Source organism: Paramacrobiotus metropolitanus, unplaced genomic scaffold, assembly GCF_019649055.1.
Source record: "Paramacrobiotus metropolitanus isolate TYO unplaced genomic scaffold, Prichtersi_v1.0 Parri_scaffold0000035, whole genome shotgun sequence".
NCBI lineage: Eukaryota > Metazoa > Tardigrada > Eutardigrada > Parachela > Macrobiotidae > Paramacrobiotus > Paramacrobiotus metropolitanus.
This window is the reverse complement of record NW_026570255.1, coordinates 509,660-536,921: the sequence shown is the minus strand read 5'-3', so window position 1 is coordinate 536,921 and position 27,262 is coordinate 509,660. Positions and strand designations below refer to the sequence as shown.

At 45.2% G+C, this 27,262-nt stretch overlaps 1 protein-coding gene across 1 annotated transcript; it reads right to left on the bottom strand.

The window, feature by feature from the left end:
* Positions 1 to 18,458: 18,458 nt before the first annotated feature.
* Positions 18,459 to 20,848, bottom strand: LOC129589525 (proteoglycan 4-like). Its single transcript, XM_055484318.1, has 3 exons — positions 20,590 to 20,848; positions 20,390 to 20,484; positions 18,459 to 19,630 (listed from the first exon to the last, which is right to left on the bottom strand). The coding sequence occupies exons 1-3, from the start codon at positions 20,600 to 20,602 to the stop codon at positions 18,611 to 18,613; spliced, it is 1,128 nt and encodes a 375-aa protein (XP_055340293.1). The 5' UTR covers positions 20,603 to 20,848; the 3' UTR covers positions 18,459 to 18,610.
* Between the last annotated feature and the right edge of the window lie 6,414 nt (positions 20,849 to 27,262).

Here is a 27,262-nt window from a genome sequence, read left to right as displayed (position 1 = left end):
GAATCATCTGCCCTTGTGTGATGGGCGTTTTCTGCACGCACTGATCCAAGGAGCCCCTGAGTGGTTTCCGGAGGATCTGGTGTTGAAGGACATCAACTGCGTGCATTTTCTGGAAGATAGCGCCGTGGATTACATTCTCACGCTCCACCGCGTATTTGACTCGCTGGCGGCGGTGTGTCGTACCCTTACCGTGAAGAACTTCACCTGCACAATCTTCCGGTCGGTGGCGGATGGCTGGCTGCCCATCACCAACCGCATCCCGTTCGGACGGATGCGCAGCCCCCGGCGTCTGCGGGTCGCAGACTGGTGGGGCTTGATTAGCAGAGGCTGTCCGCGACTGGATGAAGAGGAGAAGGAGACAGTGGTCTGTGTTATCAATAAGACGGTACAACACTCTGCCAGGCTTCGGGAATTGCTGCGGAAGGTAAAGCGACATATCAGTAGAGTGAAGCGCCACCTTGTGGATGGAAATTTCTCGGCACGTTACTAAGTCGAACAAACACGATGTCGACCCACGAATTAGAGTTAGTGTATTTTTTGCTTTCCCTTTGGATTCTCAAGGTTCTTCGGCTTTCTAAAGGTTTATTGGTTTCCTTAGGATTTGGCGTCATTAATGCTTTTTATTATTTTAATAGTCAAGGTTCCTAGCTCGTAAAGATTTCCTGGTTTTCTTGCATTTTCGAGTAATCTTTGGGTTCTTAAGTTTTCTTTGAGTTTCTTGATGACTTTAAGGTTTTTGGATTTCTTAGGGTTTGACTTTCTTCGTTTCTTGACTTTTCTGGATTAAAAACTTCGATATGCTTTAAGATTTTTCTTAGCGTTTCTTGAATTTTTAGAATCCTTCTGCTTCTTAATTCATTCAGATTTTGAAGTTTTCTTAGGTTTATTTATCCGTCGTTGCTCGTGACGGTCGACGTAATGCCGGTGATCTAGTGATATTAAAAAAAGCGTAAAGTGATCTTAGAGACAACGTAAGCTTTTTTACGCTTTTCTAATACGCTTTTCTTTATTCGCTGGTTGCTGGAACTCCTCGGCGTAACGTTTAGTTGATGGGTGTAACGCTTTGCAGATCGTCCGTGCTCGGCAGACCAACGACCCCCGAAGAAAGGTCACGTATTTGAAGCCGGTTCCAGCAGCCGGACAATACCCGCTGCGTTGGGTCGATGTGGACCGGCTGACACGGCTGACACAGTATCTCTTGTATTGTACTGTGCCATAACCAACACGCCATTCAACTGCACTATGACCTGGGACTGACCGTTCGCTACAGTCATCAACGGATTAGAGACAGGAGGAATTTTGTTGAACCAACCTACACACTGACTTCTTGTGTCATTCTGTAAATGCATCCATGTCATGCCAAATCACATTTTCTAACTCTTTGCAAATGCTAACAGTGCACGCCCGAAATGTCTGGAATTACGGCTATGCTGAAGTGAAAATGAATTTGTTGGATTGGGGCATCCATAAATTTCGTAAAGAGGAAATCCGATCGGAAGCGTCATGAGTTGCTAACACGCAAACAGTGCATGCGCGAAAGACATTGTTAAAATTATAAGCACGGAAGAAACACCAACGTGGCAAAATTAATGGACTTGGATTAGTGTCGATACAGCACTGGCAGAAGCTATACGCTTTCTGATATTACAAGAAATTTACATTGTCATATGTAGATGTTTACTCTGGAACACTGTGCTATGTGTCAGGTTAGCGTTTACGCAATGGATGCTGTGCCGCTTAAGCGGATCATATAACCGCAAGGTCAACACAGGCATGGCACACGCTGGAACGTCACTGGAACATACTCACTCACGATCTGATCTGTTTCCGCACATGTTTACAACAGTCCATGTGCGAATTGATCCTCTGTTCCAACAACTTTTAACGTAATTCTTTGGAGGTAATCAAAGATCTATCCTTTACTAAATACTTTTTTCTTTATTATGTGATACGCTACTTCCGCATCGGTTGCTTACGGAACAAAATTCTCCCAGTCTGGCGTTATTTTATGGAATGCGTTTCTCCAACGTTAACATGAAGATCTCGGACGCTCGTATCCCCAAACCAAAATTAAACCTGCTGGGCGAACGCATTCTCCGCTTATTTGGACCATCGCCTATCGGCCGCATGGGTGGAATCCTGCTGACCTTGTTATTGGCCTTGGCGTTCTCCCTGGACGTCGCCGATCTGGTCCTTTCACAGCGCAACAACCGCGACCCGGCGTTCGGACGCATCAATACCGCCCTGGTCCTCATCGGGTTCTGCAGCAGCCAGATCGTCCTCCTCCGCGCTCTCCTCACCGCCTTCTTCGCCGTGACCCACCTCCACAACATCCGGGCGTGCACCTCGATGGTACGGGAGGTCGCCCGGAAACTGGAGGTGCGGGTGTTCCCCTCGCAGCACCGGCTGCGCAACGGTGTGTTCATAATGACGCTCCTGATTTGTGTGGTGCCGTGCTTGTGCTCCGCGCTGGACACCAGCACCTCCGTCTTCGTCACCTCCCATTACGGGATCTTCACGATGCCGCGCTGGACGTTCCTGACCTTAATTTACTCTGTTCTCGGGTGTTCCCGCTTCTTGAATCTACAGACGAGTCTGCTGCAGCATCATCTCTGCGCCACGGTGAACGTGTTTTCCAGGATTTTAGCCGACCGTCTCCTGGATTTGCGCAGTAATGATAATCCGACGGAGAAGCTGAAACAACTGCGCAAGGAGTTCGAGCTAGTAAAAGACGCGCTGAACAACGTACAGCAGACATTCCGCGCCCGTTTTGTCATTGATCTGACAACAGGGGTCTTTGAGGTGGTGGTGGCGCTGACGTGGATCTGTATGTGGGCGGCCATTCCCAGCAGCGGGAACGCGTTCCGGTGTGGGCGGATCCTGATGACGCTGGTGGCGGGGATTATGCAGATGGTGCTGCTGGTGTATGAACCAATCCGGATCAGTCAAACTGTACGTTGAAATATACTTTAAAATGTACATATACACACAAATGTACATATGTACGTATATATGCATATGTAAGTATACATTACGTGCTGAAATGTACATATATATATATATATATAAGGGGAAAAACAAGTCTAGCCGAACCAGTCCATTGTGCATCTGATGTCAGCCGGCTGGTATTTTACGTTGTGGCTAAACATGATGCTTATGTACCGCGCCTGATTTAACCGTATGTATTGCCGTAACGTCACACTCCCGGCGGGTGACGGCAGCAGTACAGGGAAACGGGCCGAGTAGACTTGTTTTTCCCCCTATATACATATGTGCGTACTATAAATGTACATACGTACGTATTTCCTTTAAGAACCGGGGACCGACTGGTCGAATTCCAGTTTTTTAGTTGTACGAATAGTTATATGACGCATAGGTCACCACCAGTGAGAATTGTTTCCTCCGTGGGATGTATTTTCTACAACGTACAGCGGCTGCACAGAGTTTGAGCCAATCGATTCAGAATAATTTATTTCGTAATGGTTCATGTACGCATACACTATTAAGATGACTAAATTACAGGGAGAAGATATATCAGCGCTTTTAGAGGAGACTGGTCAACAAAGGTTACAAGCGATGGCTATAGCGGTAACATCGACAGATCCTAAACTTTTCAACATGTTTTTAGCGAATGTTCCTTGTAGTGGCAGTTCTCCGTGGAAGAAGCGGATCTGTATGACACATTCCTACGAAGCTTCCACGCCAAGAAGCTCATATTTTCCGCCGGTTATTTGCTGGATTTCGATCGGCGCTCGCTGTTTTCGGTAAAATATACGAAAGTCGCCGAAAGCAATGACGGTGTATAGTAATACATGAGCTTTCGATAGGTCGTCATATCGCTCACCGGGTTTATGTGCTTTGTGATTGAACGCGTGGATCGCGCGCTGGTGGACCAGCTCAGTGCTTGACATGACGAACCACGCTGCAGCAATGTTCGCGAGACGCTTGACCTTTGTTTACTGTCATACGATTTGTATTGTTATAAGTACCTTTTTCTAGGATTGAAATTCATGAGGTTCAAACCCTGTTTTGAAAGGAAATGAAATGAAACGTGAAATAAAATTATTTAAAAAAATAATTTTATTTTAATAATATTAATTATCACACTTTAATGACTTTTCCGGTTGTTTCAAATGCTTGTTTCCAAGATATTATTCAGAACTCAAAACCTCACCTTATTCAGAAATCAAAATCTCACTTTATTCAGAAATCCGAAATCAAAACCTTATTCAGAAATCAAAACCTCACTTTGTGAGTGGTTATCACCACTCACAAAAAACGATACGAGAGTACAGTACAAAATACGATCAACCGCAAAACCGGTAAGTAAGAGTTGAAACCTGGCGCTTTTGGTTTTATTGTATCTTCAGATATTATGCAATGACTGTGTTAAACGCACCGGTCCAAAAAGATTTATTTTCCTATTTGCCATAAGTCCATAAAATTTGGGTACCTACTCTAGTTGTTATAAGCAAAAAGCGAAGCAAGATTTACTAATAAGTACCAGTGTCGCTTCTTGTGTTGCCATCGGCGGGTGCCCGACGATCGCATTAGAAACTCGCTAATGCCGATGGATACATCGCGTTTACACCAAAAGCAGTCAAATCTGCGCCAGGTTCTATAATTTTTTTGCGGAAAATTGTATGAAACACGTTAATTTCAAGCGGTATCATCGCATTTCAAAAGATTTCACAATTTCACGATTTCTTACATTTCACATTTCATTTCATTTCCTTTTCACGTTTCACGGAAGGGTCCGCATGATCATGAAATGAAATGAAATGAAACATGAAATATGAAATGCATGAAATCATGATTTCAACCCTATCTTTTTCACAGTCCTTCTCCACAATGGATAAAAGCAACATGAAAAACATTAAAAACAAAACAATGGTGTATGTATAATTTAACAACCAATGATGTCGTTATCATCGAAATTCGCTTACTAGGATTTTTTAAAATCAAAATTTGAGCGCAACGCGGTTAAATAAAATTAATTATTATTAATTTACAACCTGAGATTTGAGCTCGATTTATTTTTTATTTAATTTCTTGATCTGTTTTATTTTGAATCATTTAATGCAAAACATGTAATAATAAGTTAGTTTTTATTTTAAAAGCAATTTGATAATTTGATTATTTATGAGTAAATTAATTATTCAGCTTCATTGATTATTAGCGCATATAGAGTATTAGAACAACAGTTGTGGTGGAAATAAATTGATTCCATTGGGCACCTGTCAGTAAACAGAATTTAACAACCGTACGGGAAAGTTATGAACTGAAAGAAAGATGAATGTCTTCTTATTCTTACATCAAGAGCAGATAACCCGGTATACGGGACGTCCAAATCTGGTCGGTAACAAAATTAACAAAAGGCTAAATAATTATCATAAAAATCGAAATACTTCAAGTGGTAGCGAAAAGTAGTGCAAAAGGTCGTGAGCCCAGTGTTATAAAAAAACTTAAGCGTTTTGGAAACTGTCATGTTTGGCGAATATTAAAGCCATGCAGGACGCTTGAACCCGGTGCCCTTTATTACAGTACAGATATATCTGTGCAGTCCGCAGTTCGTGAGTTTTTGATGGTATCCAGACGCTACCCAGTTGCGGGCGCAGCTGAAACCTTAAAGGACACGCCGACTGCACTGAAAAATCCTTGCACATACAGGCCCTAAACAAACAATCGCCGGTTAACATTAATCAACTTTATTTCAAATTTGTATTTGTATTTCAAAGCAGACAGCATTTACATTTAAACTCAAATATCCAATAGCAAGAACAAATACAACTCTTCTGGCTCTTTTAAACAACCCACAGTTCCCAGAACAGAAGCGGCATTTCCGCGCTGAATTTCTGTTTTAACACTTATACGCTGCCACAAAAAATGCGGTTGCGCACGCTTCTCCTAATTTTTTCTTTTATGCGTCGATCAACGTCAATGATGAGCTTACGGGAGCTTTCGCCGCAACTTCCCACAGTCTCCAAGATCGGAGATCTTGGAGGAGTTTAATTGACTTCAGAGTTCAGGGTACAGAAAGTGACCCGGTACCTGCCCTAGATGGCACTATATTGTGTAGAAAGCAAGAACTGAAATGTTTTTGCTGGGCAGGTAGATCTCGATTTAGACCGGTAAGTTTTGCAGAAGTTTGGGAGACGGGGCCACAAGTTCACAAGTTGAATGTGTTCTTACCACGCTGCTTGCATCGAACGTTATTTGGGCAGGAACGGCAAGGAAAAAGTGCCCGCTGGACAGCTGTATGATTTCCCATTGAGAACGATAAAGCTGTTGGCGCAGCCCTGCAAAGTATTACATGCACAAATAATTTTATATTCGAATTGTAGAACTATTATGTCCATAATTCGTTTTGTACATTATTTTTTTCACATAGCGGCTGATTATTGCTTAATCATTAAATGTAATAGCGGTTTTACGGTACCAGGATGCACGCAGTCAAACCGACAGTAAATTTTTTCAGCGAGACCAACCGACAACCGTGCATATACTGCAACCATCCACGGATGGTTGTCACCTGTAACACGCATACAGCGCAAACGATACCTCGCTTCCACGGATGGCTGTTATGTGAAAAAATGATATGCTTGTGTGCGTGGTTGTCGGTTGGCCTGGCTTAGAAAATTTACTGTCGATTCGACTGCGTGCATCCTCGTATCGATATTTTTAGCCATTTCGCATACTTCGATTTTGTCACTAATGTTGCTCTCTTTAAGTATATGACTCCATATTTGCTCACCAGATTTCATTATGGCCTTGTGTAACCAAATGATATGCATGCACTGGCGTGAAAACCGTTTGTACGCGCAACTTCCGGTCGCTGGCAAGTCATGGTTGCATGAGAATTTTCAAAAGCTTAAAACCATTCCGGCCTGTCAGAAATCTCCTTACGATCGCGAAGCGTTCTTTAAATTTTACACAGAAGCGCGCGTAAGTCTCAAGATCGTCCTTGCACCGAATCAGAGATGCGTTCTGTTTTATAAATTGTAAAATGGATTTTAAATTTGTTAAAATTCGTTTTAAATTTTGCCTAAAACATTGAGGCCGTGGTTCGGTGTAATTGCGATCTTCAAACTGATGCGCGTTTTTGTGAAAAACTTAGCAAAAAATGTCGGTCCATAATGCAGCTTAACGGTACACTTGAATGTATTTAAACCTTATGGAATTTTTTGTAACGCTCGCGACTCCACAACCGGATGTTGCGTGCGCAAACGGAGTTATCGCCTGTTTGTGCAATCATTTGGCTACACAATGTCACAAACAATTTTAAAATACAAATGCAAGTGCGCGAAAGCGAATGTTCCCGTGGATGTACACGAATAATGTGCTATGTATCGTGTTACTTCCCTTGTATATATGATTCACACCGCGAAACTGGCTAGTGATAACTGGATAAGCTTACAACTGGTGTTTCTCTCTTCTGGTAATCGTAATCATAGCTAATTCGTGACCTTGCGTCCTTTTCCAACCTGAACAGTCGATTGCTCCCTAGAAGCGCGGTATAAGTAATTCCAGTTGAGATGCTTTAAGAGCATCGTTTGAATTTTCATTCAATAAAGGGAATATTAAACTTAACTACTTTTCAGAAATTTGCGGACTTCCGAAAAATAGGGCGCATGCCATTGTAAGCAGTATGTCTGTACATACTAAGCACGCATGATGAGTTCTAGTACCATGAAGCGGTGGACACTTACATAAATCCTCCGTTTGGGGTCGAGTTGTCAGAGTATGATGCTGTTCCTGCTCCAAAACGGCAAAACCTCAAAACCCCGGGAAGTGTGACCTTTAGCGTTGCGGCTTCCCCAGCAGCCGGATAGCGCTGGAACACCTTCGAAGAACAACCCAATTGCTGTATGTACAGTATAAGAAAATTGGTGGTTGTGACGCTGTTTCTTGTTAATTGTTGTAATTTCTCGTCGTGTATTTGACATGGTGTTGATAATTATGCCAAGGCTTAACACTTGGTTTGACGAGCGTGGTTACTCACACCAGAACTGAGGGGTTTCAAAGCCGCTTTCGGGTTTAAAATCTACAATTGTCCCATTTGATAATTTTACAAATACAGCCGCAGGTGACGCCGGACTACAGCATGAGCGAAGCACGCGGAACATTGAGCGAGACATTCTGGGTAGCGGTTCGTAATTTCCGTGGTAATAACCAAAGCCCAAATGTTCCTAGTTAAAACACTATACAACGAGCGAACAATCAATACAATACAATCAACGAACGTCGCAAATTAGCATTGCTTTAAGTGTTTTCGGAATTGCACCTTACAACTCATTTAACTTTACATGAAAAATTAATAAGCTAAAAGGGAAAGGTGATCAGGACATTGGCACTATGTTCACTCCGTGTACTGCGCTGCGTTTTGGCTTTCCACCGTCTTCCATGGTCGTACGTGGGACAACACTTTGCAGTTCATTGCCGACACGACAAATGAAACGACTATGCATTATTATTGTACATCCAATTAACTTCCTGGGTTCCATATCCAGAATTTCACTGCGGCGACAACGTAACGGCCATTTTTTTGTGCGACTATTTAAAGTAGTAGCATGTTCTGAGAATTTACGAGAGATCAACAGAAAGTTCAGAAATATTTCGATAACAAGCGGGGGTGGGGAAAGCAACACATACCAAGCGAAGCATTCCTTTGTGACGTGGCAAGTTCAATTGGTCAAGCCGTCCTACTGCGTGCATGTGTTAATTATTGTATTCGTGACATCGAAGAAATAAAGCCTTGGTTTATGAAATACATATTATTAGCCTGCTGATCGATTACGAGCAATATATAAGGGCTGAATCTAACTGCTTACAAAAAAACCAGTACCGAAGTTTGGGCGGACTGCCATTTAATGCCGCTGTTTGGAACCGACAAGATCAGGTTACAATCAGGCGGGCATACCGCCAGGACAATAAAAGTTGAATCAAGGTTGAACCCCGCGTCTGATCACCTGTAAGGAGGGATGATCAACTGACTTACACGAATTCCACTTGAAAGTAGACAGCACTCTAGCTGGACATGTCCAGATTTTTTGCGGCATTCCATACAAAGGCCAGCGCCGCATCGTCAGGCTCAGTGCTCATTTAGTCGACGCCCCAATCGTAAAAGCGAGGTATCATCACCCACTTCCTGCGTCAACCACCCAGTAAGACAACTACAGTTGAATTCTACTTCCGGCGTCAACCGCCCAGTGTGGCAACTACAGCTGAATTCTACTTCCGGCCTCCACCGCCCAGCGTGGCAACTACTGTTGAATTCTACTTCCGGCGTCAACCGCCCCGTGTGGCAACTACAGTTGAATTCTACTTCCGGCGTCAACCGCCCAGTGTGGCAATTACAGTTGAATTCTACTTCCGGCGTCAACCGCCCAGTGTGGCAACTATTGTTGAATTCTACTTCCGGCGTCAACCGCCACGTGTGGCAACTACAGTTGAATTCTACTTCCGGCGTCAACCGCCCAGTGTGGCAACTACTGTTGAATTCTACTTCCGGCGTCAACCGCACCGTGTGGCAACTACAGTTGAATTCTACTTCCGGCGTCAACCGCCCAGTGTGGCAATTACAGTTGAATTCTACTTCCGGCGTCAACCGCCCAGTGTGGCAACTACTGTTGAATTCTACTTCCCGCGTCAACCGCCACGTGGGGCAACTACAGTTGAATTCTACTTCCGGCGTCAACCGCCCAGTGTGGCAACAACTGTTGAATTCTACTTCCGGCGTCAACCGCCACGTGTGGCAACTACAGTTGAATTCTACTTCCGGCGTCAACCGCCCAGTGTGGCAACTACAGTTGAATTCTACTTCCGGCGTCAACGGCCACATATGGCAACTACAGCTGAATTCTATTTCCGGCGTCAACCGCCACGTATGGCAACAACAGCTGAATTCTACTTCCGGAGTCACCGGCGTCAACCGCCCAGTGTGGCAACTACAGTTGAATTCTACTTCCGGCCTCCACCGGCCAGTGTGGCAACAACTGTTGAATTCTACTTCCGGCGTCAACCGCCACGTGTGGCAACTACAGTTGAATTCTACTTCCGGCGTCAACCGCCCAGTGTGGCAACTACAGTTGAATTCTACTTCCGGCGTCAACGGCCACATATGGCAACTACAGCTGAATTCTATTTCCGGCGTCAACCGCCACGTATGGCAACTACCGCTGAATTCTACTTCCGGCGTCAACCGCCACGTATGGCAACAACAGCTGAATTCTACTTCCGGAGTCACCGGCGTCAACCGCCCAGTGTGGCAACTACAGTTGAATTCTACTTCCGGCCTCCACCGGCCAGTGTGGCAACTACAGTTGAATTCCACTTCCGGCCTCCACCGCCCAGTGTGGCAGCTACAGTTGAATTCTACTTCCGGCGTCAACCGCCCAGTGTGGCAACTACAGTTGAATTCTACTTCCGGCGTCAACTGCCCAGTGTGGCAACTACAGTTGAATTCTACTTCCGGCGTCAACCGCCACGTGTGGCAACTACAGTTGAATTCTACTTCCGGCGTCAACCGCCCAGTGTGGCAACTACTGTTGAATTCTACTTCCGGCGTCAACCGCACCGTGTGGCAACTACAGTTGAATTCTACTTCCGGCGTCAACCGCCCAGTGTGGCAACTACTGTTGAATTCTACTTCCGGCGTCAACCGCACCGTGTGGCAACTACAGTTGAATTCTACTTCCGGCGTCAACCGCCCAGTGTGGCAATTACAGTTGAATTCTACTTCCGGCGTCAACCGCCCAGTGTGGCAACTACTGTTGAATTCTACTTCCGGCGTCAACCGCACCGTGTGGCAACTACAGTTGAATTCTACTTCCGGCGTCAACCGCCCAGTGTGGCAGCTACAGTTGAATTCTACTTCCGGCGTCAACCGCCCAGTGTGGCAACTACAGTTGAATTCTACTTCCGGCGTCAACTGCCCAGTGTGGCAACTACAGTTGAATTCTACTTCCGGCGTCAACCGCCCAGTGTGGCAATTACAGTTGAATTCTACTTCCGGCGTCAACCGCCCAGTGTGGCAACTATTGTTGAATTCTACTTCCGGCGTCAACCGCCACGTGTGGCAACTACAGTTGAATTCTACTTCCGGCGTCAACCGCCCAGTGTGGCAACTACTGTTGAATTCTACTTCCGGCGTCAACCGCACCGTGTGGCAACTACAGTTGAATTCTACTTCCGGCGTCAACCGCCCAGTGTGGCAATTACAGTTGAATTCTACTTCCGGCGTCAACCGCCCAGTGTGGCAACTACTGTTGAATTCTACTTCCCGCGTCAACCGCCACGTGGGGCAACTACAGTTGAATTCTACTTCCGGCGTCAACCGCCCAGTGTGGCAACAACTGTTGAATTCTACTTCCGGCGTCAACCGCCACGTGTGGCAACTACAGTTGAATTCTACTTCCGGCGTCAACCGCCCAGTGTGGCAACTACAGTTGAATTCTACTTCCGGCGTCAACGGCCACATATGGCAACTACAGCTGAATTCTATTTCCGGCGTCAACCGCCACGTATGGCAACTACCGCTGAATTCTACTTCCGGCGTCAACCGCCACGTATGGCAACAACAGCTGAATTCTACTTCCGGAGTCACCGGCGTCAACCGCCCAGTGTGGCAACTACAGTTGAATTCTACTTCCGGCCTCCACCGGCCAGTGTGGCAACAACTGTTGAATTCTACTTCCGGCGTCAACCGCCACGTGTGGCAACTACAGTTGAATTCTACTTCCGGCGTCAACCGCCCAGTGTGGCAACTACAGTTGAATTCTACTTCCGGCGTCAACGGCCACATATGGCAACTACAGCTGAATTCTATTTCCGGCGTCAACCGCCACGTATGGCAACTACCGCTGAATTCTACTTCCGGCGTCAACCGCCACGTATGGCAACAACAGCTGAATTCTACTTCCGGAGTCACCGGCGTCAACCGCCCAGTGTGGCAACTACAGTTGAATTCTACTTCCGGCCTCCACCGGCCAGTGTGGCAACTACAGTTGAATTCCACTTCCGGCCTCCACCGCCCAGTGTGGCAGCTACAGTTGAATTCTACTTCCGGCGTCAACCGCCCAGTGTGGCAACTACAGTTGAATTCTACTTCCGGCGTCAACTGCCCAGTGTGGCAACTACAGTTGAATTCTACTTCCGGCGTCAACCGCCCAGTGTGGCAATTACAGTTGAATTCTACTTCCGGCATCAACCGCCCAGTGTTGCAACTACAGTTGAATTCTACTTCCGGCCTCCACCGCCCAGTGTGGCAACTACAGTTGAATTCTACTTCCGGCCTCCACCGCCCAGTGTGGCAACTACAGTTGAATTCTACTTCCGGCCTCCACCGCCCAGTGTGGCAACTACAGTTGAATTCTACTTCCGGCCTCCACCGCCCAGTGTGACAACTACAGTTGAATTCTAATTCCGGCGTCAACCGCCCAGTGTGGCAACTACAGTTGAATTCCACTTCCGGCCTCCACCGCCCAGTGTGGCAGCTACAGTTGAATTCTACTTCCGGCGTCAACCGCCCAGTGTGGCAACTACAGTTGAATTCTACTTCCGGCGTCAACTGCCCAGTGTGGCAACTACAGTTGAATTCTACTTCCGGCCTCCACCGGCCAGTGTGGCAACTACAGTTGAATTCCACTTCCGGCCTCCACCGCCCAGTGTGGCAGCTACAGTTGAATTCTACTTCCGGCGTCAACCGCCCAGTGTGGCAACTACAGTTGAATTCTACTTCCGGCGTCAACTGCCCAGTGTGGCAACTACAGTTGAATTCTACTTCCGGCGTCAACCGCCCAGTGTGGCAATTACAGTTGAATTCTACTTCCGGCATCAACCGCCCAGTGTTGCAACTACAGTTGAATTCTACTTCCGGCCTCCACCGCCCAGTGTGGCAACTACAGTTGAATTCTACTTCCGGCCTCCACCGCCCAGTGTGGCAACTACAGTTGAATTCTACTTCCGGCCTCCACCGCCCAGTGTGGCAATTACAGTTGAATTCTACTTCCGGCGTCAACCGCCCAGTGTGGCAACTACAGTTGAATTCTACTTCCGGCGTCAACTGCCCAGTGTGGCAACTACAGTTGAATTCTACTTCCGGCCTCCACCGCCCAGTGTGACAACTACAGTTGAATTCTAATTCCGGCGTCAACCGCCCAGTGTGGCAACTACAGTTGAATTCCACTTCCGGCCTCCACCGCCCAGTGTGGCAGCTACAGTTGAATTCTACTTCCGGCGTCAACCGCCCAGTGTGGCAACTACAGTTGAATTCTACTTCCGGCCTCCACCGCCCAGTGTGGCAGCTACAGTTGAATTCTACTTCCGGCGTCAACCGCCCAGTGTGGCAACTACAGTTGAATTCTACTTCCGGCCTCCACCGCCCAGTGTGGCAGCTACAGTTGAATTCTACTTCCGGCGTCAACCGCCCAGTGTGGCAACTACAGTTGAATTCTACTTCCGGCCTCCACCGCCCAGTGTGGCAGCTACAGTTGAATTCTACTTCCGGCGTCAACCGCCCAGTGTGGCAACTACAGTTGAATTCTACTTCCGGCCTCCACCGCCCAGTGTGGCAGCTACAGTTGAATTCTACTTCCGGCGTCAACCGCCCAGTGTGGCAACTACAGTTGAATTCTACTTCCGGCCTCCACCGCCCAGTGTGGCAGCTACAGTTGAATTCTACTTCCGGCGTCAACCGCCCAGTGTCCGGCTGGAAGAAACTGCCATGATTCGCAGTTGTTCTATTTACAACAGGTATGATGACTGGTTTTGAGACGCTATAAGCTATATAAGAGATTCTGGAGTCGACTCCACTAAGCGTAGAAAATCAGAAATTATAAAAAGTACGTATCTAAAAAAAAGCGATTTTGATTTTTTATCTTTATATTTGCTGAACGGACTGCCTCTAATTTCCGCATATTCTTGTGAAAATCCCTTCAAACTTAGTTGACAGATTTACAAACTGATTTTAGATAGAATTGGATATTGGCAGTATCGTATTTTTTGTCAGTTTTAATGGCAGTAAAGTTATTTTGTCACAGTTTCTTTGGTTGTTTTTGGAGTCGACTCCATGGAACGATCTTTCTTCACCTTCGTGAGGCATCATAGTGATTACTGCCTACTGGCACCATCTTCATAGCGTCCGAGGACGCATACTGACGTGCTGATGCTCAAGCTGCAAAGGCGGGCGGGGCAAAAAATATAACCTTCGTAAAAATGAATAAGTTTTTTTGTAATAATCTTTAAACCGCGGCTGTATCTTTTTGTGCCGTAAAAGTTAGCGTAGAACTTATAATTTCCAACTTACTTTGGAAGTCGTTTTTAGAAGCTTTAATGTACTGCACTCAGAACTTTTGCTTTATCAATGTCAGGAATTTTATTGTAACTTTTGCCGCACGTTACTCGTAATTTTGCACATACTTCAATTCAACGCATAAAAAAATTACACAAACATTACAGCAAAAACGAAATAATAAACAATACAATTAATTATCGTCTGATGTGCTGCTTTAAAATGCAGAAATTTAGACAGGAACAACATAGGCAAAACCCAAAAACCAAGCAAAAATAAGCCCGCTGCGCTTCCGGAGTCGACCCAGTTCGTCAAATGGGCAATGCAATCCGCTACAGATTCCTGAGGAACGGAAAAACGTACATTTACCACAAATCAATTTTTTGAACCACACGTTCACAAATTCAATAACTCAGCAGTTCACTCAACGCAGATTTACTCACTTGTCAGTTCAACAATTTACTCAAACGCCTCAGTCAAAAGTGTAGAGCTCACCTTTTTTCAGACGCGCAATGTGCTTGACAGCGTTGGCCCGTTTCAAAATTTCGGCTCCCGGCCCGTTACCGTCCCGTTAGCCGGCCTTCCCGTCCCGTTTACCGTACCGTTTACCAAAACGCCGCCGTTTCCCGGCCCGGCGCCCGTTTTTAAAATTTTTCAAAAAAATTTGAAATGAAAAATTACAAAAAAATTTTTCCGCGGTTTTAGTTTAGGTATACTATTATTACTGTAATTTCAAAACCTGCTTGTAAAAGGCAATCAACAGTGGGCTTGCACGGATAATAATATTCAGGGCCGTCGCGAAGTCCGATGATAGGGTGAGCGCGCGGTCGCGCGCCAGCTCGAAAATGGCTCAAAAATTTAAAAAAATAGTAGAAAAGCGGCTCAAAAAACGCACTTTTCTACGCTTTTCTATTGTTATTTTCGGTGCGCCAGCCAAAGCGCCAACGCCAGTTCGATTTTTTTGAGCCAGCGCCAATTACGCTAGCTCCCGGCGCACCATTTTCTCGTTTTTTTCCCTCCGTTTTTTCCCTCGCGACGGACCTGATAATATTGATTAGTAGACCCCGAGCAAACTCTGGTGCAGAAATGAACAGTATCCAGAAGACAATGTACAGCAAAATTAAAATCTTGCGGCCACGAACAGCTTTTAATGAGCAGACTAAATACTTCGATTTTCTCATATTTTGCTCACTTCCTAACAAAATTAAAATTACCTACAGAGATCACTACATTTCGTAGTAAAAACTTGCCCTGTCACATCTGATGATCCATAAACTGATAAATACCAAAAAATGTTCAAACAAACACAAAAGGATCAACAGGAAGAGGACGGTGTGCGAGGCGAATCTTACATGCATTCTACTAGTTTCAACAATTTTAGTTTTCATTGAATCGGTTTGTACTAGTATCACAATTATTTTAATTATTTTAATTATATAAAGCAGAAGATACCGGGTTGCTAACATGTAAAAAGCTCGGGTTTTTCAGCCCCTACAATTTCAGCCAGCTTCAGTGTACATGGTTTACTAATACTTGCGTACAGTTATCACTTACCGTAAATGCTAAGGGTGGGCCTCAGATTCGACGCGAATCTCGCTATGGTACGGTTGCTTAACCGTCCGAGGTGGCTGTTTGCAGTGACCGCGCCTACAGATACGGTACGCGAAGGCACCTCGCGAGGTGGGAACTGCTGTATCATCTCTAGATTCGCTTCCAATCTGAGACCCACCCTAACTACATCAGCCATTAAGCAATCGTAAATTCATAACATGACTGTGATTTCGTAATTTTCATTTGTAAATTTTTTTATCAACGGAAACGGGAACGGAAATTTTCCCGTAAGAACAGCCGTTCAGTTCCCGGCCGGTTCCGTTCCGTAAGACGTCTGACCCGTTCCCATTTTTCTACGGAAACGGGTAACGGAACGGGAGACTTTCCCGTAATTTTCCGGTACCGTCAAAAAACGGGCCAACACTGGTGCTTGATATCTCCATCCAAAGGCCGAAATTATATTTTAAATTATGCACTGGATCTACACTACAGAATACATTTCTGCCAAAGACGAGAATTTTTTCTAAATTTGGACCCGGAAAATGTGCCCTGGTAAGTTTGATTATTCATAGTTAAATTGCAAAGATTGACTAGAATCGAATGAACGATCAACAATGTTGTGAAGGCCTGGTTTATGAATAAGAGATCGGTTGGTACCTCTAATTCCCGACCAGATCACCAGCAAAATCCCACAACAAGAAACGGTATTTAATTTATTATACAATATCAACAAAAAGCACACTTTTATCTGTACTATCATTGAGTTTGCCAGCTGATGTACCGTATAACTATCTCATCACAAGTTCACAACTACAAATTAAGAGGATTTCGGCACTATTCAAGCGGGAGCTATGATATACGTACCGGTACGGCGATACGTGACTGATCATCTTGAGTGAGGCGCCTGTTTTTTTACAGAATCATAATAACATGAGGTCACAGTTTGAATACTACCCTAGTAGTCTAAGTTAAAGAAGGCAATGCGGCAGTGTTAAAGATGGCGTGTAGCCACATTATTGTTAAAGCATCAGACATTTGCCAAAATAATCAAGTGTGAATAAGTACATACAATATCAATAAAAAGTATGATAACACGAACACAAACTAACCAGGGCACAATTTCCGGCTCCAGATTCAGAACAATCTCGTTTTTCATTAAAACGCAGAATATTACCTTAGTATGCTTGAAAAAAACATTTTTTCGTCGGACAATAATTTGTAAACAAAAATCTGATTGTGCGCTTGTGCTTATGAATGAGTCAGCACCAAAATTTTCTAAAAGTTCTCCGTTCGCGTGTCGTGCTCTTCAAAAATGTCGGAACGAGATAACTCAAAGGATATGCGGATACTGCAGTTGCAATGTCCGCAAAACCATACAGATAAAGTAAAAAAAAAACCCTGTGCTACACATTGCCTGCACTATAATAAATAGACAGTATTAGTACTACGTACTGCGTAAAAACTTGATTAGTAATCAGTCTCGCGCTCCGGCCACTGACCTTGACAGATGAAAATATTTTTTTAGCATACTAGGGGACTATTCTAAAGCTTTACGTATGGCGAGGTGGCCTGGTAAGTGCCCAAACAGAACATCATTCATAACAAATTAAGAAAAACACTTCCTCTATAAAGCTATGCTGATCGGGGAGTGAGCATACGTAGTACTACTGAGTAGTACAGTAGTACTTGCTTCTATTATCTATATCGAAACATAGCGGAGCGGCTTAGTTCATTCTTTCTATGAAGTTAATTATTGTTTTAATATGGTTGTTTTAATAATACGGAAGAACTGAACTACATATAAATTACTTTGCTTACGGTACGTGATTTAAAAAAATGTCTATTTTAGATAATTTCTGAGCAAATTCTATGGAATACTTCGACTTTTCTTGTGTCCCGGCCAACTTTAAAGTTTAACGTTTCGGCTACTGGAAGCTAAAGTTAATACTGCTTAGACCCATTTGAGAACTAATAATTAGTTTTATTAGAAATAATTAGTTTTTACTAACAGATAAGTTTTAATCATTAAAAGTATTTAATCTCGAACCGCCAACTCAATACACTGGTCGGTTGACGCCGGAAGTAAAATTTGATTGTATTGACAACACGGGCGGTTGACACCGGAAGTTTATTCTACAGTAAGTGCCACACTGGGCGGTTGACGCCGGAAGTTAAATTCAACTGTATTTGCCACACTGGGCGGTTGACGCCGGAAGTAGAATTCAACTGTATTTGCCGCACTGGGCGGTTGACGCCGGAAGTACAATTCAACTGTAGTTGCAATACTGGGCGCTTCAAAGGCGATAGGTTCTGTACTCCGATATCGTGCGGTTTGTGATGGATTAGACTAATAATTAAAAACTGTTGCTTCCGGAAAAAAAGGTCGTACCATGCTGTTAAACGGTTAAGGTGCAAAAAAGAGGCGAGCGGCTGCAAATGTGGACAAAGACGAAGCAGTATACTACAGAAGTCGTCTTTCAACAGGATGCTACTGTTTTAAAACTGTTTTCATACTTTCAATGTTTTTCTAGAACATCTGTTTCAAGTCTGATTTAAATTTGAAAAAAGTTTTTTAATGTTTAAGTTTAATTGTCACGTGACCTTCTGTCCTGGTTGGTACTCAGTAATGTTACACGAACAAAAAAAGTACTACTAATTCGCTCGGTGGTGCAACACGCCTGTTATGTATTCAACGGAAAAACATCCACGAAACCAACAACAACAAACCCCCGATTTCAAACTAAGAACATTATAAACGTACTACATGCTTCACGTCAGCGGCGGACACGGATCGCTCATAGACGGCGCACTGTGCATCTGGGCGAAATTGTTGACGGTGCCAGTGCGACTCCCGCAGCGGCTGTGCATATCGCACAGACACAGCCGCGAATTGAACTGCGTCCCCTGCGGACACAGGAAGCGGAAGGAGCGCCCGAACTGGTCGCAGTATAAAAACAGGTCGCAGGCCGCACCCGGATCCGCAAAGTACCCGATGCGTCCGTTGCAGCTGTGGTTGGCCGGGATCCCGGTGACGACCTGGTTGAGCGCCGGACCCAGCGGGGACCACTCCGCCGGCGCCATAGTGGTGGTGGTCGTCACGACTACTTTATGCTTCCGCTCGGTGTTGACGTGGAGCCGGGCCTGGAGACTGGGGGCCGTGGAGGTCGGCGGGATCTCCGGGGTCCGCGGGAAGCTGTCGGCCGGCGGCGCTACCTCCCGGTCGAAGGACGGACGGGCGCCGCGGTCCTTTGAAGTTCCTGGTGTCTCTGGCGGCGGTCGCGGGAAACCGTTTGCCGGTGGCGCCACCTCCCGCGGGGCCTCCGGACTTCCGAAGGGTGTTCGCGGGACGGGGTCCTTGGTGCCTGGGGACGCAACCCCAATCCCAGCGTCCTTGGGGTTCCCCGGGAGGAACGTCAGCGTGACCTTGTCGGTGTTGGGGAAGTAGGGCAGGAAGGCCGCCGGGATGGCGGCACCCCCTTCGATCAGCTTGGGTGTTAGTGGGTACAATCGGGCGTGGTCGCCGGGGCTGAAGGCCAGGTGGGGCTCGATGGGGGCCGCCGGTGGGGCGCGCGAGGAAAAGGGGGCGCGCGTGGTGCGTAATTTCGCGATGGTGGAGGTCAGTTCGGAGGGGGCGATGGTCAGCCGAGACGAGGGCGGCGGCGGGGTGGCGGTGGTGGGGGACATGGTGGAGGGACGGTCGATGCTGCTGGGAGAGTGGGGGAGATGGTTGGGGGTTTCGGTGGTGTGGTTAGCTTTGCGGTACACGATACTCAACACGGAAAGACGCTTCTATAAAGAGAAATATAATGAGAGACCTGTTTTGTTATTACAGTCACACTTACAAAAGAGAAACTAAATAAAAACAAGATAAAAATTTACATATAAATAAATAAAAACAGAAGTAAATAAATAAAAGATTATTTAATTAATGAATAAATACGAATCGTAAAAATTAATTTGCGTACCAAACTGTTATTCAGCAGCCACAAATCTTGCCGCTAATAATAATATGGAAGATTGTAGTCGATTAAATTACGAAGAAAAAAATAAAGAACAGAAATTTTAAGCTTACGGCGGGCTTTTTCTGTGCTCAAAATTTAACAAATTTTTCTTGCACACAATTTACACATCCTGATTTTCGTTAAAGACAACCACGAATTATGAACGACAAAAATGCATAAACAAGTTCACATTGATTCCGGCAATAATAATATAAGAAAATCGTAAGTACTTAATTAAAGCGGAAATTACTATGCATTCAAAAACAGAAAACCGATACGGTTCGGCGGCAATCCTTGACCATTTACAGAGACAAGGATTGTGTTGAGCACTTTAGCGACTTTACAGGTAACACGACATATCACGTTACTCGCTACATTAAAACGCATTCACTTTTAAAATCATTTTTATCGGATTCATACAGAGTAATTTATTAAATTATTTAAAATATTAAAATATGATTACAGAAATTCATAGTGATTAGATTATTATTTGAGTGAAATAAAAAAAATAGTGGAATTTCTTGATGGTAAAATAAAAACGCCGTACCTGTCGTGAAGTATGCACTGGTCCAAACGCCGGTCGAAACGCCGACGCTCCATGAAGAAATAAACTGAATAAATCCACAAGTAAAATGAAGAATCCTGCAACCGGCATGAAAAGGTGTAAAGCGGCGATCATTAAGTGAAATTAAAAGCCCCCGCAAACCGGTCGATTGGGGCGTTTAATGGGCGGTTTTTACTGCTTACCGAGCAGCTGCATGATTGTAATCTCCGCTTGACAACACCGCCGCGCGCGACCGGAAATCCTGTCGCGGTACGGTAATCGCTCACGTGGATGATTTAAGGCTGATCGGCCGAGAATAACGTGTACGGTATACACGCGTTCAGGGAGCAATAATAATCGGCAATAAATTAATCCGTGGCGTGTGTGTATACGGACGCAATGTTGGCTGGTTATTTTGTCGGCTGTTGATAATGAGAGTACACCGGCAAGGTCTGTGCCGGGATCGTGTTACGCCGGTGTGTGAATACGAGTGGAGTGCGGCACTCGTACTTGACATGGTTATTCACTAACGGCACCTGGCGCATGTATTACCCGGCGACTGAATATGCAGTGAAGTGTTGTTTGCTAACATGTTTCCAGTGATATTTTTCCAACTAATTACACCAACAGTGAATAAAACGTGCGCTGCCGTTTCCTGCCTCACACCGAAAAGTAACTTTCCAACGGGAATGTGATGTTTTTCTAAAGAAGAAGTTAATCTGCCGTTCAAAACTGAGTGGTTACTGACTTGCAATTGACTACCGCTCTCCTGTACAGGCTTTTGCTCGAAATCTGAAATGACGGTTTCTTGAAGTTAATTGTTTGAATTAGTATTATCAACGATGTTAGTTAACGTGTATAATTAAAATTAACATTTCCTTCGCTTCTCAAAATTAGAAGCGAAAGTTCCCGTTTATGTCCAAGACTTTTGTATCTCAGTTGCTTCTAATGAAAACGGTTGGTTTTAAGGGAAGTGGCCCGGGACATGGTACCAAAATTGTGTACATGCAGGAAATATTTCACTTTCGCGCACTCCCAACCCTTCTCTCTCTTGTTTTATGACATTCTGTAGCCAGATGATTTGTACACACAGGCGTGAAAACCGCTTGTGCGCGCCACATCCGGTTCGGTAGTTATGACTCTTAGAAAATTCCAAAAAGTTTAAATGCATTCAGGTGTACCAAAAGTCTCATTACGAACCAAATTCTATCAAATTTTGCATGTAAATGCAAATGGCCATGAAGATCGTTTTTACACCGATCCACTGTTCTAGCATGTTTTTCAAATTTTAAAATTCATTTTAAAACTGGAAAAAAATCATGGAAAACCGGATCGGTATAAAAACGATCTTCATGGCCATGTGCATTTACGTGCAAAATTTGAAGGAGATCGGTCCATAATGAGACTTTTGGGACACCTGAATGCATTTAAACTTTTTGGAATTTTCTAAGTGCCATAACTCCCGAACCGGATGTTGCGCGCACAAACGGTTTTCTCGCCTGTGCATACAAATCATCTGGCTACAGGATGTCATAAAACAAAAGAAAAAAGGGTTTGGGAGTGCGCGAAAGGGAAAGATTTCGTGCATGTACACGAATTTGGTACCATGTACCGGACCACTTCCCTTAAGGTTGGAAAACAGCGAATCGTTGTTGCGGTAATATCTCTGATACGGCAACTGCAGCCTGTATGCAGGAAACGCTTTATAAGGCTCGATAAAGTGTATCATGCGTTGAGCACCTGAAAGGCTGTGCCTGTGGTACACAGAACGTGCGTCCAATTTTCAAATACTGTAACCTGAGCAACTGAATAAAACATTCCCTGTTGTGCAAGCACGTTAACAACTTACCGGTACCTGGCAGCACCACCACAGTATTCATTCGACACCTCTGTTTGATTTCCGGTGTGTCTCGGAAGTTAAACAGTTTCGGGAAGCATAAAAAACGGCTCAAACGCTACTCAGTGAACACAAATGCTCACAGAATCGTAAATACAGAGTGCGTGGCTCATTATGCCACGAAAAGTGTTGTACTGACATTCTGAAATTCTTAGGATGCCGGGCAACCGGAAATTATGCCTGCCTATAAGCAACTTTATCTTCCGACAGAAAAAACAGCACCCAGAAAATCTGCTCTGTAAAATATAGCCCCATCAATCCATTTTGCGCACAACATTTATTCCATTTCAATCTGTTTAACTGTTCAATCTGTCTATCTGTTATCTGTTATCTGTTTAATCTGTTTAATCTGTTCAATCTGTTCAAGTACTTTCCGGGGAAAACGAATTAATGTAGCTTGACATTTTTCTGCAGCGAACATTTTGCGCTGTCCCAAACTTTAACGATCTCCACCGACATTATTCGAATCTGTCGAGGCGGCCTGAATTGATTTGACAATGCCAATGCTTAGACAGTCAGGAACAGTGCAATTTCCTGTTGCCAGCTGGCTTTCCCAATCCTTCCTTTAACTAATCTGCACGCTGCACGCACGGCTATTTGCGCTTCCCAACAAACCATGACCTCATATGTTTCCACATGGCGTTCAATATTGCGTGTGCTTTTGCTCAGTGGACACGCGCTGATTACCGGTGTCGACTGGCTGGATTTTTTCCTCAATGATTCAGCAGACTACTCCCGTGAATGCGCCCGCTACAAATACAACCCTGTTTTATTTATTATTTCCAGCACCTTCTCGCAAATCACCTCCAGTATCGCCTTTCTCGTTCTGACCGTCTGGTTAGTTTTCCGTCGTCAGCAGTGGACCATCTACCGGACACTACGCAGCGAGTTTTGTAGCGACCCCACCGATTTCCATTCGGCGATTGCTGGCCGCCACCTGGGGCGGGCGCTGGCCGCGATCCTGTGCCCAGCTGGCGTCGTGCTGACAGCGTTCTGCGGGTTGGGCTTCAAGTCCCTTGTGGACGATCTCTCTAACTGGTCCGCGGTCCGATATGCATTCTTCAACATACCAACGGTGTTGCTGGACGTATGGATGGTTTTAATACAGGGCGTTAACAGCACGATCTTCTACGCAAGTTTCGCCTGCATTACGGTTATTTTTTGCAATTTTATCGAGGCCGGGAAGAACTTATTAGACAGTCTGAACAGTCTTTCGCAGCGCCTGTCACTAATGTCCGTCACGGAACTGCTACCGTTCGTACGCCGATATGAAGCGGATTTGGAAATACTGGGAGCGATCCACAGAAAAATGGAGACTTGTATCGGCTTGCCGCTGCTGTTGACCTGCTTATCGACCGTGTATTCGTTGGTTTCCACGGTGGCGATTATAATGCTGGATACCTCTAAAGATCCCGACTTTTACGCTGTGTATGGCACTCACAATGTGCTTCACGTTTACATGCTCCTGGTCTTGATTGTACTGGTCGACACCGCGACTAAAAAGGTTGGTGTTTGATGGAACGAGATAGACTGTTTCTTAAATACCGGCATAGAATAAAAAATTTAGCAGCTTAAAATAAATAAACATAAATATGAAACTGAGAGTAAATGAAGAACTGGCAATTTGATTCGATGTGATAACTGCTAAATTAATCGAGTTCCTTGTTATGCTAACGCAGAACGACGACATTGTGAAGACATCACGTGAACTATTGGCCGACTGCATCCGACTGCACCAGGAAGACGTCCACATACCATCTCCGCCAAGCAGTAATGGGTGGAAAGGGCAGATAACGGAAAAGGTAACGCAATCATCATACTGTACTAAGAACGTAAACGGGTGTGATCATTTACAGAGTAGAGCGGAATAATTTTCACCGCACTTTACTTAACAAAAATTATGCTGGACGTGTAATGTATTCCACCGCGCTGGTACCTCTCTGTTTGTCATTTTAATTTGTGAGTTTTGGCAGGCGCCCTACCCGACAACGGACTGCAGCGTGACGTCGCGCAAAGGCCGGGTCTCGGTAATGCGCAGGGTGGTGGCCGCTGCAAAAGGTCATTGTCACAGCGAATTTTACGCTTTCCGTATGGTGACAGTACGACGCGGCGTCATCTTTACGGTATGCTCGAATCTGTGTAACAATATAGGCTGAGCGCACAGATTTTATAGTAATGCGGCGGAGAGGGATTTTACCAATGAAGTTTTGGTCTGCTGGCCGAATAATCGAAACATTTAAACAAAAATAATTGGTTCTTTGTCAATGTATGGCGAACTGCATAACCGTATGCTCTGATAATGGGGCGTTACAGATTGCTGGTTTGGTGATGATGGCCGCCTTCTTCTTCTGGGATCGCCGCGAAGGCTACTCGGGCGCCGGCGACTGTCCCGGGCTCTTCGGCAATCGGACAGGGACGCCGTCAAACAATACGGAAGTCAAGCATTTATAGTTAATGTTGGAGCTTACCTTTGCATGGCATACAGCACTACTGTCTAGTGCTAAGTTCTCTAAAACTTACAGCCTTCTGTTGTACAGAAGCATGATTATTGGATTCCACGACAATCTTTATGGAAGAGATTCATGCTAGTGAGCGGTTTACCGAAATGTAAAGTGCTGTACAAAGTGCTAGGCATAGGACCACGTTTAGAACCAATAAAAGTTAACTACAACTGAACAGGATGTTGCACGAAGCACTTATTGGTGCGGACTCACCCGTTACCATGTGCAACTTTCCGAAACGTCCGGACGTCCTAAATGTCCGGCGGAAAGTCTGGAACTGCACGATCTTCATAGTTATATGCGTTGACACATCAAATTTAAAGGAGATCGGTGAAAACCGTAAATTAATTACATAGTGCGGCTTTTAGTATGCTTCTGAATGAAGTTGCTGTTAGCGTTCGAACGTTTGAGGTTATTCACTTGAAAAAACAATCAGCGTCCTCTGACGAAGGCCAGTACAGCTTATAATCAGGAAACGCTTTCTAAAGATTTGGTAAACTGATAAGGCGTATTTTGCGTAGAAATAAAACGCGTTTGTACAGCGAATCCGCTCTTCAAATATTGTAATTTGAGCAGCCTAATCACATATTCTCCTGCTGTAGAATCACAGTATTAAGTTACCGGTATCTCTCTGTGCTAGCTCTTTAATCATTTGATAACTCGGTTTACTTCCGGCGTACCTCGCGCTGCATAAAAAGCCGATTGAAAAATGGCTCTAGGAAAATCATAAAGACTCGCAGAAACTCATATAAGAAGAGAGTGGCTCTTATGCCATTAAACCATGTATTTACATTCTGCATTTCTGAGGAATGCAGACAACCGGAAATTATGCCTGGGTACATGCAATCTATCTGCCAACAGAAAAACTATCAGCCGGGAAATGTGCGCTAAAAACGTAGTCTTATTATTTCTGCCCTCGTTCAGTTAGTTTCTCATGTCAATGTGTCTAAACACAGATAAAGAGAAGAGTTGGATTTTAAGACGAATCTGTCGAGGGCGACCTGCATTTACTGACTAATGCGTCGGAATTTTACTATTACCAAACCGTAGCAGTGCTCGTTTATTTAAGCCTACTTTGACCGATCCGCAAGACAAATCATGGCCTCCGTTGCTTCCACCTTCTGTGTAATACTTCGTGTCCTACTGCTCAGTGCACACGCGCTGATTACCGGTATCGACTGGCTGGACTTTTTCCTCAATGATTCAGCCGACTATTATCTGCAGTGTGCCCGCTACAAATATAACCCGGTCCTGTTTTTCATGATCACCACCTTCTCGCAAATAACCTCCAGCATCGCGTTCCTCATTGTAGCCGTGTGGGTATTGTTCCGTCGTCAGCAGTGGACCATCTACCGAACACTACGAAGCGGGTTTCCTCGCCGGCACCTCGGGCGGACGCTGGCCACGACACTGCTCCCACCCGGCGTCCTGCTTATAGCGTATTGCGGACTGTGCATCCAGTCCATCGTGGCCAGTTTCTCTGACTGGTCCGTGATGCGCTATGCATTCTTCGATGTACCGAGCGTGCTGCTGGATGTGTGGGTGGTGGTGATGCAAGGCGTTAACGGCATAATCATCACCGGCACTTTCGCCTGCATGACGATCGTTTTTTGCAATTTTATCGGAGCCCTGAAGAGCTTATTAGAAGGATTGGAGGGTCTTTCAAAGCGCCTGTCACTAATGACCGTCACGGAACTGTTACCGCTGGTCCTCCGCTATGAAATGGATTTGGAGAAACTGGGAACTGTCCACAGAAAAATGGAGACGTGTGTCGGCTTGCCGGTACTGTTGATCTGCCTATCGACCGTGTATTCGCTGATCTCCACGGTGGCGGTCATGATGCTGGATATGGATAGCTTTAAAGATTCCTGCTTCGCCGCGACATTTGGCGCTCATAATCTGCTGCACGTGTACATGGTGCTGGTTGCGATCGTTCTGGTCGACAGAGCGACTAAAACGGTATGTGCTGTTACGAGAGTGACCTTTTCTAACGGCGAATGGAGCCAAAATCCCCGTAACTGTCTCTTTAATCACTTGGCTTGTTTGTTTGGCAGAACGACAACATTGTGAAGATATCCCGTCGATTGTTGGCCGACTGCATCCGCATGCACCAGGAGGACGTCTACATACCATCCCAGCCAAGCGATAATGGGTGCGCGATTACGGAGAGGGTAATGCAATCATCATACTTAAAAAGTGCGGGCGAAACGCCATCTGAGATGGCGTTACGTTGGCTTTTTAAGTAAAAAGATACAGTAAATGTATATGACAAAGAACTATGCTTGAGCATATGCTGTATGCTACCGCGCTGGTACATCTCCGTTTATCAGTTTCATCTGGGAACTTTGACAGGCACCATACCCGACAACTGGCTGTAGCGTAATGTCGCGCAAGGGCCGGGTTGCGGCCATGCGAAGGGTGGTTGCGGCTGCAAAGAGTCACTGTCAGGGCGAGTTTTACGCCTTCCGAATGGTGACA

Bases quoted from the DNA above. Each gene is read 5' to 3' on its own strand.
- LOC129589525 (XM_055484318.1), bottom strand. The intron at 19,631-20,389 runs GTACGGCGTTTT...TTCTCTTTATAG, and splicing joins CAGTGCATACTTCACGACAG to AAGCGTCTTTCCGTGTTGAG.